This window comes from Micropterus dolomieu, linkage group LG06 (genome assembly GCF_021292245.1).
Source record: "Micropterus dolomieu isolate WLL.071019.BEF.003 ecotype Adirondacks linkage group LG06, ASM2129224v1, whole genome shotgun sequence".
NCBI classification, from domain to species: domain Eukaryota; kingdom Metazoa; phylum Chordata; class Actinopteri; order Centrarchiformes; family Centrarchidae; genus Micropterus; species Micropterus dolomieu.
In genome coordinates, this window is record NC_060155.1 from 19,690,733 (window position 1) to 19,706,052 (window position 15,320).

At 42.4% G+C, this 15,320-nt stretch overlaps 1 protein-coding gene and 1 long non-coding RNA gene across 3 annotated transcripts; one reads left to right on the top strand and one right to left on the bottom strand.

Moving 5' to 3' along the window:
* Nucleotides 1–85: 85 nt before the first annotated feature.
* Nucleotides 86–8,590, bottom strand: nr2f6a (nuclear receptor subfamily 2, group F, member 6a). 2 transcript variants are annotated; one of them, XM_046052728.1, is made up of 6 exons: nucleotides 7,817–8,590; nucleotides 6,649–7,500; nucleotides 5,162–5,256; nucleotides 3,409–3,737; nucleotides 2,945–3,191; nucleotides 86–1,845 (listed from the first exon to the last, which is right to left on the bottom strand). In XM_046052728.1, the coding sequence occupies exons 2-6, from the start codon at nucleotides 6,915–6,917 to the stop codon at nucleotides 1,571–1,573; spliced, it is 1,215 nt and encodes a 404-aa protein (XP_045908684.1). In that variant the 5' UTR covers nucleotides 6,918–7,500; nucleotides 7,817–8,590; the 3' UTR covers nucleotides 86–1,570. The 2 variants fall into 2 exon arrangements, with proteins under 2 accessions (XP_045908684.1, XP_045908683.1); XM_046052727.1 differs by having other exon boundaries at nucleotides 3,409–3,740; nucleotides 7,817–8,588.
* LOC123972952 lies at nucleotides 6,636–9,305 on the top strand. The gene is made up of 3 exons (XR_006825510.1): nucleotides 6,636–6,984; nucleotides 7,397–7,548; nucleotides 7,890–9,305. It is a non-coding gene; the product is annotated as an uncharacterized LOC123972952 (long non-coding RNA).
* The last annotated feature ends 6,015 nt before the right edge of the window (nucleotides 9,306–15,320 follow it).

Consider the following 15,320-nt stretch of genomic DNA (forward strand, 5'->3'; position numbering starts at 1 on the left):
AAAGTAAGCTTCTTTTTTGACATCTAAACAGATGACAGAGGTATTTTCATGTAAATACATATAAGAAAAAAATCCATTTAGGAGCTAACAGTGAACACAATATTTTAATGTTTAAATGAACCTTGAGTTACATAATGTAAAAGGATGAAAGCATTTCAACTCAGAGATCCAAAACAACATTTGAACATGCAAAAAGACAAAGTTGGCCTCAATATATACACATTTCAATATATTTTTCATGGGATCATTCCCCCAGAGACCGCATTGAGTGACGTAAACTGGTATTTAACTGGTAGTGTTGGTTATAAACTCTCATCACCAGCTATATTTGTTGAATGAGTTCTTATTGTCTTGAATTTGTCTTTTTACTAGAAACCCGAGTTGATGTCAGCCTGCCGTATCTCAAAAAAGAAAAAAAAGAGGCTAGATCCAAAGCAAGTTTAATAGCTGAATTCACCATATTCAATCAGTCAAAACACAAGTGAAAATCACCTGGGGGATCTTTTTTAAAAAGATACAAGACGAATGTTTGTGATGCTCAGAATATTTCATAAATGAACCAAATTCATACTGAATAACAAGGCAGTTGTCAAAAAGAAGGCGGTTTCTGGTGAACAACATTTACAGAGTTTTGTGTTTAGGAAATATCAGACTAAAGCATTCTGATGTCTAGTGAGGTATTAGCCCGTTCTCATTTAACTGGCTTTTTTTTTTTCCCCAATCTTCTTCAACTACAGCAACAGTGAGCCCTGTGAATGAATGTAAATGCAATGTTCACTTGATGGTCAGGCAGTCACAGGAGTCCTCTTTCTCTCTGCTTCGTGTACTTATGATTCTATTCTAGACTTTGGTGATTTTTCCTTGGTTTTATTTTATTTCACTTCTGTTCCATTTGATCAGTTCCTTGGCTTGTTCCTCAGTGTTGAGCTAAGAGAGCAGGGAGTTCAGAATTTTCTCTTCAACAACGAGGCCCTTACTGTGTCTTATATTCAGTTCACCGCACAACCGCAGCTTCCTGATGCTTCACTGTTCAGTTAGATCCATTATATTCATGATACTGTGCTGTAATGTTATCAGTTGTGTGGACACAAAGGTCACTGTATCACAAATGGTGATCTATGGAAAATGAGCCCAGTGTGAGAAAAAGTGTTCTGCTGACTTTCAGTGGCAGGACAGTTTTGTCCTCTAGATGTATGTATAGCAGGGTGCTGGTGCCCTCTACATGAAACTGCAGCGTCTTTATTCACTATGGCATGTGGGTGGTGACATGACAGGCTGTGGTGGCCATATCGGCACCCAGCATGAAGAGCTTGTCTCTGGCTTAAGACCTGGCACCAGAACGAGTGGGCTGGCAACAAGACAGATCCACCCTGGCACCGGCCCCTCTCTTCTCTGGAAGCCCATGTGGAGACAGTTTCATGAGGGGGAATAGAGCAGTTACAGTACAGTACATATGACGGCCAGCTGGCACTGCAGTTTCATAACCACAGATGGATAGTGATGAGTCAAGAGGATTCCTGTGGGTCTTTGTCGTCACTAAATCCAGACGGAGACCTCGTCCACGGGGGGACTACTGTCCTGGGACATATGGCCAGCTGATTGAGCTTCCGGAGAGCTGCATGTCACGGATCAACGTCTCGATGGGTGTCTTTCCTACCAGGCGCATGAAAAAGAGCTGCGAGATGAGGCTGGCAGGAACGGCGCGCAGAGCCGGGAGGCGCAGGAGCAGGCGTCCGAAGCGCTGAGGCTGACTCGGGTACTGCATCCTCTCGTACTCTGTCAGAGCCACCTGAGCCTTCTCCTGCAGAGACTCCACATGAACTGGGTCTGTTAGACCACAGGCGTCTGAGAGGGAGGGAGGGAGGGAGGAGGCAGTTACTTAATAGTGTGGGCAGGTTACATAAAGAGTCGTGAGGAGCTGAGAGGCAGGTTGAATTCCAGCAGATAATGTGATAAAATGCCCCTAAGGGGAACACATACAAAAATAGTGCGATTCATGTCTACAATATAAGATCAACAAACAATTTAAAACCAACCTCAAACAAAACTCTAAAACATTTGCAGGATATGGTTATTTAGTTTTAAAAAGATGTGAATGCTTTTAGAAAAAGGCACTCCCACTCAGCAATCTGTGTAGGGAAGCCACTTTTTGTGTTTTTCTAAAGTCTTAAAATGCAGAGTGCTGCACAGCGATCAGCGACAGCACTAAATTATGCAGCACATAGTGCATTATTTTCATTTTCATTTATAAGCCAGAAGATGGTGCCATAGTTGGTAAATTCACACAGTGAGGTGGCCAACTGACCTGCAGTTCTCCAGACACCTTAGGATTACAAATATGAAGTTTGCCATTTTAAGATCTACAGTATTTTCACTGAGCTTTTAGACTCTTAATTTATGTGTGTTCAATTCCTATTTGTGGTTAAAGAGGCACCCCAACATCAAGATCAGTTTACTAGTCAGGGCTAGTCCTACTCAGCCCATGCAAACAGTTGTTCAACGTCTTCTGTGGCTCAAGAGGAGCTTTGTCAAGTCTAAAAAAAAAAAATTACCCTGGTGATGTCATCAAGGTTATCTGGGCATAGACTTTTAATTCAGACAATTAATTCAGGAAGCTTTTGTTAAAAACTGGAGGTGTGGAGTTTTAAAAATGTGGGTGTTTACCAGGCAGGAAGGCTCTGATAAAAGATACTGTCGAGTTGCATTATGGGAAATGTAGGATACAGTGCTTTTGGAGATGGATCCATACAAGAGAGTAAAATATCTGAGCCACTGCCGAACTCACTTTAACCATTTTTTTTTCATCTGTGTTTTCGTCCAAAACTTTATGGACGTAAAACGCTTAATCACTGGAGTGCCCCTTTAAAATTGGCTGCCTGGGGTGGTTCTGCAGCACACTGTGTTGCAATAACAGCCAATAGAGCAGCAGAGCAACAAGTATCACCTGGTGAGAACAGGGCGATGGCCTTGAGACAGCTGTACTCAGCAGAGTCCACCTGCAGCCTGGTCAGCTTGTCCACCTGGTCCTGGAACACCCTCACCTGGTCCATGAAGGAGACCACGCGCTCCGCAGACATGGGTGAGGAGTGGAAGCCGGCCGCGGCCAACAAGGGAGCCATGTGGAGCGGCAGGGCAGACTGGGCCGCATTGAGGATGAACAGCTCGCTCCAGCTCAGCCTCAGCAGGGCCACCTGTGGATTTGTTAGTGTGCTAATCAGATTGCCCTGCACAGTTATCATCCATTTTTCATGTTCACTGTAACCACTGTATATTTATATTTTGATGTAGACACTGTCCTTCACTTCACTTTCCCAAGACTACCTTCTGATAACAAGGGAATAATTAAATAACTAAATATGCAATCAAACGATACTTTTTGACCTTTTCAATTAACTGTAGTCTACTAACCTGGTCTGACACAGGCAGCTCAGGGAAATAAGGGATGTTTCTGGCCCACTCCACAGTGCTGAAGAGCAGCCTGGCAGCCAGTTCACAGATGTTATCGATCCCCATGGCGTTATCTGGACCGGCCTGTTGGTTGTACTGGTGTCCATACCGACTGCTGGGGTATGGTTCGGCTCGCAGCAGCTGGGAAATGAGCTCTGACACCGGCTGACCTGCTCCGCTTCCACCATTGTTGTTGTTGTTATAGAACTCGCCACCAAGGCCGCTGGCGCCACCTATGGGTGTGATGGAGGGGCTGAGGCTCGGCTGAGGTGGGATGCGGCCGCGTTGAACTGCTGTAGTTTGGTTGGGGGACAAAGGGGGAGGAGAGGAGAGGAGAGGAGAGGAGAGGAGAGGAGAGGAGGAAAAAAGACAAAGGGAATGAATAAGAGAAGATAAAGAGAGAAGAAAATAGTGAAGGACAAGGGGAGGTAAAGGAGGGGAATTGAAGAGGAAAACGGAGAGGAAGAAAAGTTAAAACTGAGTTCAGCCAGCGGTGCATGTCAGATTATCAGCAGACAGGCTTGACCCGATTAGGAAGCTATTCTTCAACATTAAAGGAGGCATAATCGAGCCCAGAAGGATTCCTCAAGAACGGCGTGAAAGCAATGAGAAATATTCTTGTGCCCGTCACGCTGCATGAAGGTTATCCATGGAAATAAAACAAAGACACTCTATGTTAAAAATTTTAAGGCGCTGCAATATTAATTGTGGAGGAGAATTACAACATGATTGGAATAAACTAAGGTGACTGTATCACCTTAGTTTATGTTGTAATCATTACAAGCAGATAAGATAAATTCTGCACCCCAAACCAGCTTGGAGACCAGATGAAGAACATCACCTTGAATAGAAACTCATTCATTTGGGGATATTAATTCATGTGGTGAGCATCTGCCCTGCTTAAGTGTCCTTGAAGCAAGACATGGAATCCATTCACCCAGGCCTTGGAATGCTGCTCTGTAGCTGACCCTGACCTCTGACCCCTCTGTGAAGGTGGTCAAGTAGAGGGAATTTCTCTGTAGGGAGCCATAATGGCTCCCATTAGCATGATTTACGAGTATGAGGGGCAAACAGCTCAGAGACACAAACCTTCAAACAAGTTAAATGCATTTTCTATGGTTGCAATGTTGAAAAGCCTTGCAACTATCTATACGCACTGTATTTATTCATTATTTGTTTCCATGTATCTATCAGCATGACATTGAATGATGCCTCCCTTGGATTGCACCACTTAAGGTGAAATCCCCATATTGGATTCTGCCTGATCGAGCAAACAAGGCAGAGGGGTTTCTATAGCTTCAACCAGAGGCTTAAGGCTCTGGGACGCAGGTGTCTTAGCACTGTATCCCTCTCAGTCACTCTTACACAGGCACTAGATTAAGCCACTTAGTACATGGCATTGAGCTGACACGCATGGTTAGCTTAGCCATGATAGGGCCTTGACAGCCACGTGTGGCATTTTCTCTGCACTATGGAGCTCATGGAGCAGTAGAGGCAAGATAACAACAATGGCAAATGTGATTGACTTCGTTCTTTTATAAGGGCAGCTGACAGAAATAATGAAAGGGCTCTTTGCTGAAGGAAATATCAATGATTTTAATTTTTTTATATCAATTCAGTTGCAGAATTTGCAATATTGCACATGTACAGTCACAGCTTGCCCCATCCTTTGCAAGGGATCAAAGTGGATTTACGGATCAGGGTAGACAGATACCTTCTTTGCGCATGCCAACACGGAAGCACTTCTTCAGTCGGCAGTACTGGCACTGGTTCCTGTGGTGCTGGTCAATCTGACACTCTCTGTTTGACCTGAGAACATAAACAAATGATTTTGAGGCAATGGCAGTCTGATTTATTACAGGTGTCAGACTGTGTGATGGTACTCAGTGATTATTGTTGTATCTATAAGAAAACACTTCCTTTTTACAGTGCTTCTGAACATTAATATTGTATCATGAAACTACATTTCCCATTAGGCCACAGGAAACATTATGCTTAGGAAGCAGATCCTATCATTCACTGTTGTTTCTATAACATATCTCAACTGTTCTTAGGTGTACTTTGCAACATACTCTTTTATTTTCATTCAACTGAAGCAGAGCTTAAACAATTGGTCAATTCATCAGTAAGTCAACTTTTTGATGAACCATTAATTCCTTCAGTCACTTTCCAAGCAAGTATGCCATTCTTCATTATATATAATTGTAAATTGAATAGGTTTAGGTATTGGACTTTGGTCAGACAAAACAAGCAATGTGAAGACATCAGTTTGGTCTCTGAAAAACTGCGAAGGGCAGTTATTTCACTATTTATTGACATTTCACCGAATAATCGATGAATGAACTTTGATTGACAATGACAGTAATTGTTAGTTGTAGCCCTAAATTCAAGATTTACATAAATTGATAGGTACAAAATGAAATACTTAATACTGACATACTTAATTTGCTCTATAATTAATGACAACCGAAGTCTTTGTTTAACTTCAACTATTTGGAGACGCCTTTATTTGTGCTTGCATGACATGCATGCTTACCAAAAATTACAACAAAGTAGGGCTGCAACTAACGATTGTTTATAATCAATTAATCTGCCACTTTTTTCTCGATTCATCGTTGTCAGTAAAATGTGAAAGAATAGTGGAGCATTTCCCTGGAGCTGAAGGTAACATATTTAAAAGTCCAAAACACACACAAAAAGCAGAAAATCCTTTGAGAAGAAAATTTGAGAAGCTGCATCCAGGCATTAACCGACTAATCGATTGATTTTTCAGCTGTATTAAAAAGACACCTTTACTATTGTAGATGTTATGAGTTTTGGTTCCATGTATGACACTTTTCACACACGTCATAGCAAAGACACATAGGCCTATTGCTTTGTGTGAGTGTAACAGCTCAGCATGAACTCCTGTTTCGTCATTCATTAAGAGATTGGTTGCCTTTTTCTTTGAAAAATACTTTTCATTAAAAATTTAAAAAGCGCTTTCCCTTTAAACAAAGAAATGGCATAAATAGATCACAGGTGATAGAATGAGTTAAATGTGAAATGTTGTTAGAACTATGCTAGAAAGACTTATAAGCAGACACTCTCGCCATCTGTATATTAACGTCTATCAATACATAACCACGTGTGGCTGTAACTTAACGTTAACGATGTACGTTTCCAGCAAAACAGAACAATTACCCATGATGCCCCTCTCACCTGCATGTGTAACTGAGGTTGCGTCTGACGCTCCTCTTGAAGAAGCTCTTGCAGCCCTCGCAGGTGAAGACGCCGTAATGCTTCCCGCTGGACTTGTCCCCGCACACCACGCAGTCCACCACGCAGGCCTTGTCATCGTCCCCGGCCTCCATGTCGCTGCCCCCCGCCTGTGGAGAACCGTCCTCCTCCTCCCCCCTCAGGTAGCTCTTGTCTCCCAACCCGTTTGTGCCCCCATTGGGATCTCCCCAGCCCCCACTCACCATGGCCATCGCTTGGTTAGCGAACCACCGCAGAAGAAAATGGGACAGGCAGCCAAGATCTCTGGTTGCTGTCAAGGTAACGTAAACATCAAAAGTCCAGATTGTGTGTTTCCCCTCTCCTGGAGAGAATCAGTACTTTCTGCTCGCCTGTGCTCTCATTTGTTTACTCTCTGCATTAATTTAGAGCATATAATAGCAGAACTGGGAAGAAGCAGAAAAAAACAGTCCTCAGGCTAAACAAGCAGATGTCAAAGTGAGAAAAAAAATAGGCTACAGCCTTGAGGAGGAGGGTGTTTGGCAGAAAAAAAACAAGAGCAGTTCTGTCTCCTCCCACTCCACTATGACCTGGAAACAGTCTAGTGTAGCAACTTTTAGTTGTGCATGCTTGTAGATTTTAGTGCCCCCCCCTCCCCTCCACCGCCCTTTTCCCTTGTCCAAGTGGTAGCCACTGTGTGTTGGTTTGTCCTTTTTCCCCCTCCTCCTTTCAGACCAATTCCTGAGATGGTGAAAGAGAAGCCTGCTCGGCCGAACGGTGTCACACTTCAGCCGAGGAAGCTTTCACAGGGAACAATGAGTCGAGCGTACGGTTCTCCTAGAAGAGAGCAGAGGCAGACTGATTTGTGAGCAAAATACATGAAAGGTGAAAATCCTCTCGGCCACACACACAGCTCCACATACTGTTCTCTTCTCCACTCTCACACAGCTCAGTCTCTGTAGCAACAGTAATGGCTGAAAAAGGACCTCAGTGTAGCTCACCATAGCACATGCCTGGAGAGGCTTTGACCACCCCTCTTAAAGTACCCCTCACACTGAATTTGTCCTCGCTTGTACCAATTATTTCTCATAAATGTGTCGGTCTACCTAAATATTCCCCTCTAAATCTTCCCAGAAATGGAGTCAAAGCTTACCTCAGGGCGAACATTAATGTGCTGTGTCTGTGGCTTCCTTCCCTGGAAAATAAAATCCTTTTTCTCGCTCTAGATCTTCCTTCCATCCAGCGAGGCTGCGGACACAACTCCCCTATTCTGCTGTAATCCTCTCAGCGGCAGCAACAGCAGCATTGTGACCCCCTAGATCAAGCAAAACAAGTTGATGTCCCCACAGCAACAACAACATCACTTTCATGTGGTCGTGGGCTTCTTCGGGCGCCGCCAGCTGCCGCAGCTGCAGCGGCAGACGAGGCGACGTGGACTGCCTGCGCTTGCCTCCAAAATGTAGATAGTCGACACAAGGAAGTGATCGCTCTTCCCCTGCGTGGTGTAGCACGAGTGCTCTGTTGTGACAATATCCTCGGTGGTGCTTCCTTCCAAAAAAAAACAACAAAAACATCAAGAAAAGCAGGAGCGCGTCCTTCTTGCTCAGCCCTGCATAGTTCCTGTGGCTGAACTCATACGGGCTTCTCTGTCCAGCCTTTTGTCAGTGCTTGCCCACGAAGAACTAATGACTTGCGGCCTAGCCCTGTGTGCTGCTCTCTGTCTCTGTGTGTGTGTGTGTGTGTGTGTGTGAGAGAGAGAAGCCTTTCCCTATGGCTCAGGCGAACAGGGGTCTGGAAAGAACGAATGCTCCTCTTCTCTCTCCCTCTCTCAGGCTCTCAGAGTGCACAAATCAAATTATGATTCAAGAAGATGACCACAGCCCGAGACTGGCTGGATTTCTCAGCATTTGCTCTTTTTTTCCTCGGCCGTCTTTCCTCTTGCCTGTCTGTTTTCCTCTAACCTATTTGTGTGTGTGCTTTGAGAGAGAGAGATCAAGCAAAGCAATGAAGAGAGAGAGAGGGAGGGAGGGAGCCAGAGTGTGTGCAGAGGGGGAGGGGGCTGTGTGTGTGTGTGTGTGTGTGTGTGTGTGTGTGTGTGTGTGTGTGCGCTCCCAGGGATTTGACACTGCTATTCAAGCTCTGTGGTTACCATGGTGCTGGCCACCTTATATGGCCATTGGAGTCAAAGAGCAAATAGGAGTGGGCTGTGTGGGGCAGCATGGACACACACACACACACACACACACACACACACACACACACACACACACACACACACACACACAGGAAGGATGTGGAGGATCTTTCTCCTCGGAGAATCAGAGAGCATGACCCCGAAGCCTCACAAACCACCCCAACAAAGCCAGATTACCCTGAAGCCCTGTAACAAATGCAAGCAAGCCGATCTCCTGCCTACCCTTTTGTCTTCCAGAAAGCAATCAAATATTGCCTCTGAAAGTTTCTACACGATTTTAAAAAGGCAAGCGAAGCCGCGGCAAGGTAAACTTTACTTCTCAAAGGGACGATATATCTCTCCCACTTGAATAACACACTTTGATCTTGTGTATGTGCGAGCATCCCGCCTGAGAACAGCTTATGGTGCTGGAAATAAAGGTTACCATTTTGTGGTCATTGCTCACTTGCTCAAGGCCCTCTGTCTCAGCGCTTTGTAGCGCACACCGTGATTTGTGTTCGAGGTTGCCCCAAGAGGTCAAACTGACTTTCACACCCCTGCCGTGCTAAAAAAGCCCACGGTCAAATGCAGATAAAGGGGAGGAGGAGGAGGACGCACAGTGACCCTGGATAAGAGCTTTAAGAGATAAGTGATGAATCTGCTTGTAGATGTGCGGCTCTTCGGGGGTTGGGGGGTGTCGCAGTCACAGACATGGCAAGATGAAAGATTGACTATATGCAACTTGTTGCCTTATCTAGAGAGTGTCTACAGAGATTTTAAAGACATACTTTTCCCTCCGCGGACACTTTTATGGCATTCATAAATCTAAATCCAGCTTTACCCCCTGGAGAACCGAAATGTGTGTGTGTGTGTGTGTGTGACAGAGAAGCATTGTCCTGGTCATTGTGTGGCTAATGGGTCATCAGAGGGTTGTGTGTGTGTGTGTGAGAGAGTGTGTGTGTGTTAATTTGAATGAAAGTCCCTTTAATTAGGCCACTGGGCCTGCTTATTGTCACTTCTTGGGTTGGGAAAGATTAGGCTTGTCACATAAAGGACCGTGTGTGTGTGAGAAGCTGAGATGTCCACAGAGCTGTTAATCAGTGGTATCTAATAAACTGTACATTTTTGTTATAAATTGTTTTTAATAGTAGATATTCATTTAATTCTTTTTGAGTCAAATTGGGGTAATATTTGAAAATGTTATCAAGTTACCTAGTTTTAGTACGGTCAAAAGCAATGACAACATACATGTAGGTTTAGCCTTACCTCACAAAATTGCAGAAGGTTGCCTTCATAACAAGGCAGTGGCTTATTCCCAAACTTTCCATCTTAACAATCACCTTTAAAAGACTTTCCTCAGCTTTCTAGTAGATATTAAATGCAACTTTTGCTATAGAGGATTTATTGGCAAAAACATATACCTGCCTTTGCTAAAATAGTAAGTACAAAACTAGAAGGATAGCTACTAAACAGACTGAATATTTCACATGTAAGATAGGGGGGGTATGATAAACTAGAGAGCTATATAAGAGATGCTATATATGCCTATCATTTCCACTTCAGTGTGTGCGTCTGTTTGAGAGATACCACTGGGGCAGGAGTGACGTGACCTGTGAACCGACAGTCAGGAATCCAGTAAATGCAAGACTGCAAAAATGTCTGCCGGGCTGCCAATCCAACAGATACTGAAGCACAAGAGCTTAATTGCAACATACAACATAACATATTAAAGGGTCATATTTCTTTGTTTAACCAGAACAAAGAAATATGACCACATTACTCCTATTTTAGCTTCATTACACTGGCTCCCAGTATGTTTTAGAATTGACTTTAAAATTCTATTGATCACTTTTAAAGCTCTTCATGGCCTCTCGCCTTGTTATATTTCTGAACTTTTAGTCCCATATACACCAGCATGTACCTTGAGATCCTCGGGCAGAGGTCTGTTGTCTGTTCCAGAGTCTCGACTGAAAACTAAAGGGGACAGAGCGTTTGCTGTCAGGGCCCCGAGGCTCTGGAACAGCCTGCAGGAAATCAGGTCGGCTGAGTCAGTGAACTCTTTTAAGTCCCTTCTTAAAACATACTTTTATAGGAGAGCCTTTCCCGATCTTATTTGACTTTATTTTATCCCTTTTATTTTATTGTATTTTACTAATTTTATATTAATTTTTCATGCTCTTATCTTGTTTTGGTTTTTTTTGTATTATTCTTTACACTTGTTAAAGCACTTTGTAACTTGTTTTTGAAAAGTGCTCTACAAATAAGGATTATTATTATTATTATTATTATTATTACACTGGATAAACATGTTAGCATTATCATGAAAAAATAATGTAATAATGTCATTTAAACTTAAATTTTAACCCATCACATGTGCATAAAGCATATTACAATACAACAAAGAAAAGATCATGTAAAATAGGCCTATATACAGTGAAACTTTAAAGTCCCCTTCCACTCAAATATTTACTTTTGTGTAGTAGCCAATGTGGCTACAAATCCTTATACCGTGTTTGGAGGGGATCTACACTCAAACACAAACTGTTATTCCAAGCACAGTATTTTCAACTTTCTTTATGTCTGGAGAGGTCTTTAAGTATAGCTGAAGAAAAATTGGGTCATTGCAGCAGCAAAACTTAATAGAACCATGAAAACTAAACAACACATTCTCATCTCAGTGCGTCATTATTGACGATTTCAGACAGCCTGAAAGCGTAATTATTTGACACTAAAGGTACCCTTCAGCGTCCCTATGAAATACCACCGTTTGGTACATTTTGGTACGTCACAGCAACACAAGGGAGTCGACATGCATAAAGTCAGTGACTTAGGTTTAGGCACGAATATTTCTGATGGTTATGGTAAGGGTAGGAGGGCTGTCAACACCTTTAGCACGAACGTAGCTAGCTAGCACTTCTAGAGCGTCTCCCACAGACCAGTACCTTTTGTGTCAAATAACTACAGTTTGTCACTTTTTCTGAAAGCGTCGGTATTGGACACCCTGAGATGAGAACAGTCTGAAATAAAATACCAGCTGTGTGAAACATAACAGGGTCAACTAATCTAAATTGATATATTTTTATGCTTCATATTAACTTACCTAATTGGCGGGTCTCCCTGTATAGTTACACAATGTCGGCAAGAAATGTCAATCACGGTTGTGGAAAAAACTAGAAATGTCCTTTCTGACACTTCTATCCAGAGCTTATAATAAGTGAAACAACATAATAAAATGCAGCACTATGGGTTATGTTCAGCAATATGGCAAGCAGCCAATAATAAGTTCAAGGGTCACAGCTTAAATCATTTAAGGGGTATGTTGTATATACGTCTGAGCTGGTGTGCTCGCATGTCAGCAGAGGCCGTGTTGTTTTGTTCTGGAAGTGTTCTGTTACCAGCCTAAACAGCCTTTTGCTTACGTCCCTAAATCATCTTAATCAAGTTCACTCCACTCCAAGCCTGTTTGGATTCTCAGTGGACACAATAAAAACAGGAAACAGGATCCAAACATATCTGGCACACTGACAATGGATAGTGGATAGTGTGTTATTACCACTAGCCTGGTCTCATCTTCATTGGCATTATGAGTTGAAAGACAAAACCCCCTAAATTCTCTCCACATACCTCATTCTCTCTTTTTTAAATTAATTTGCACATCCCAAGTACTATAACGCAGAATGATGTGAACATTTAATAATTTGTGGCAAATAAGTGCTTTATTCAAAACATCTCACCCCAAGATAAAGGACCAGAAAAACAACCCAGGCTAAAACGCAACAGTGGATAATAATGTAACAAAACCAAGCAGCATAGCTGAGAAAGTGAAATACACCTGGTAAAAATCAGATGCTATACTCTAAAGGGGTTGTTTGACTTCAGTTATGAACTGCAGGAGCCGCATGACAGTTGGACATCAAACCTGTTGACATGTCGACAGACAGTTTGTGTGTGTGTGAGAGAGAGTTTTCTCTGCGTGCCAGGGAAGCGTGATGGAATAGAAATGGCTAATCAAAGAACTGCTGCTGTTGCAGTACCATGTTGCACCACTGCAATCCTAGACTGTGAGGGATATATATCAAGCAGGCAGTTCATTACCTGGAGTGCTTGGCTCCTGTACCAGGGAGTCGCAGCCTCATGTGAACATATCGATCGCCCACCATCCATTGCTTGCAGGGATATCAACCCATCTCATTGGTTCATGCATGATGTTTCAGTGTCGTGGTGATGAGAATCTATGGATACACCTGACATTTTTTGTCTGTGTGTATGTGTGTACATTGAGTGTTGTTACATGATGGTATTGCTTCTTGTACTTGTAACTGAAGGATCTGAATACTTCCACCACTGGTCAGAAGACAGCAAACAGTGCTTCAACAGAGATCCAAATGTGGCGCCCTGAGCTTTAACACACCTAAACTGAATGTTATCGTTTTTACTATACATACACTGACATCTCTACTATGCTGATATCCTTGGAGGCTTTCTGATTATTTGAGGCCTGTCACTGGAAATTCTCATCTATGGCCACTGGCAGGCATCTGATGTTTAGCACTTCCACTTGGCAAAACTGCATTATACACTGACCACAAAAATAATTAGTTTTTGTTCATTGATTCACATTCCAGCAAGCAAACCATTTTCATAGGCTATTTTTTTGAAAGGCAGTGTGGCGGGACTGACATTACACGAGGGAGGGCTTTATCGCATGAGGTGAAATCTGCTACACATGCATACACTGCATCCACACTATATTTATAATATTTCTGTATAATCTTTATACATTTGAGGATCAATTTTGCACATTCCTTATGGCTAACTTTTTTTCTCTACAAAAAAACAGTACCAGAAATTTGAATGGAAAGCTAAAGAATGCAGAATGCAACAGTCGGCCACAGGGAGGTTTTATCTCAGCAGTCCATATCTGTTGAGTCAGACTGAGCAGTCAGTAATGAATAGTCTCTGGAGAAGACAGATTAGCCTGTGCATTAATTTATTCAGCTTCTCAGTGATTGGAAGGTGAGACAGCTCCCGAGTGTGGAGTCCAATATGTCATACAGCAAGACTGAGGAAGTTAAATGGTATTACGTGACACCTGCAGCTAGAGCACAACCTAATGTGACCTCCTGAATGTACTCTGCAGTGCCTTTTCTTTTTTTTTTTTTTACAGCTCAAGGAGGGGTATGGGTATTAAACCACACCTGTCTTGTGGGGCAGCCCCACAAATCCTCAAGGGATTAATTGGTCTGGGCCATCCCTGATGTTCTCTTCCCCCCCAGAAGTCTGAGTTATTGGTAGTTATAGGCCTTCTCTTAATGTCCACAGTCAAGGCCATCAAAGCCTTCACTAAAGGCGATTGAAAGTTGAAAAACTGGTTTAACAAATTGTAAGTTATAGAATAAGACACTTAGCAGCTGACAGTATGCAGTAAAGGGGTGTCACACTTTGACAGTTATTATAGTGAAAGAAAATAAAGATTTTTAAACAGTGATCTGGAGACAATGAATACAAAATACTGAGAAAGAAGACGCAGCAACTGGGTCATAGATATTACTGTATAAGTCGTGTATGTGTAAGAGCATGTGTACATACATTATTTTGTGTACGTATAGTACACATGTGTAGGTTTGTGTACATGCAGCTGCATTTTTGTTGGACTTTGTATGTTTTTCTGAATGTGTAACTAAAAAAACACATTGATGGTCCTACTGTGTACTGTAAGAACTGTAAAATGAAACCCATTTGTCACTGTAAGGTCTCTTACATAGGTACTATATACTGACATGCATCCCCACAATCACATCTGACTGAAATCAATTCTTTCTGGCTTAGATGAGATCTTAATGTGCTTAGAAAGGTGTGTCTAGAGCTCCTAGACAAGGGCCTGATCGAAGCAAAGCCATGCAAACTCTGTCTATCTGTAAATCTTTTCTTTCCGCTTCTTTGGCCACGTGGAAGAATTAGATGACGGTAACAAAAGGATTGCTTGGAGAGACAAAGTTAGAAAACAAATAAACAAGAATGTAATGAGGTAGATAGATACATGGTACTGCCAAAGAACCCACTTCATCACTGCATAACCCCAGTTGTCTGAGAAACTGAGTCAGGAGCAAATCATGGAAAGAGAAAATGTGTGACACCTTGAGAGAGAATGCACTCATGATTATGATATAAGACCAAATCTGGTGCATAATTTACACATCTTAAGAATATATGTTTCCAGTCTTCCAGTAGACAGGCAGGGAAACAAAAATGTTAATTAGTGGTAACTGATGATGCAGATTCAAAATATTGATTGTTTCTGACCGTATGCACAAAAATTGACAAAAGTCTTAAAACCCTTCACCCCAGATTGTAGAGGTAGTTTATGACTAACCATAAATATAAACTGTTATCCCTGTCTGAACAGAAAAGATTAAATACTCCCCTAACAAGATAACTAAAACCTCTTACAATATTAGAACAAAAATTGAAAGTCATCATTGAG

What these genes read in the sequence shown, in the direction of transcription:
- nr2f6a (XM_046052727.1), bottom strand. Translation starts at nt 6,917, where the DNA reads ATGGCCATGGTGAGTGGGGGCTGGGGAGATCCCAATGGGGGCACAAAC. An exon ending in AACCTCAGTTACACATGCAG is followed by an intron (nt 5,257 to 6,648) that starts GTGAGAGGGGCA and finishes TTATGTTCTCAG; the next exon opens with GTCAAACAGAGAGTGTCAGA. An exon ending in AGCTGCCTGTGTCAGACCAG is followed by an intron (nt 3,192 to 3,408) that starts GTTAGTAGACTA and finishes ACAAATCCACAG; the next exon opens with GTGGCCCTGCTGAGGCTGAG.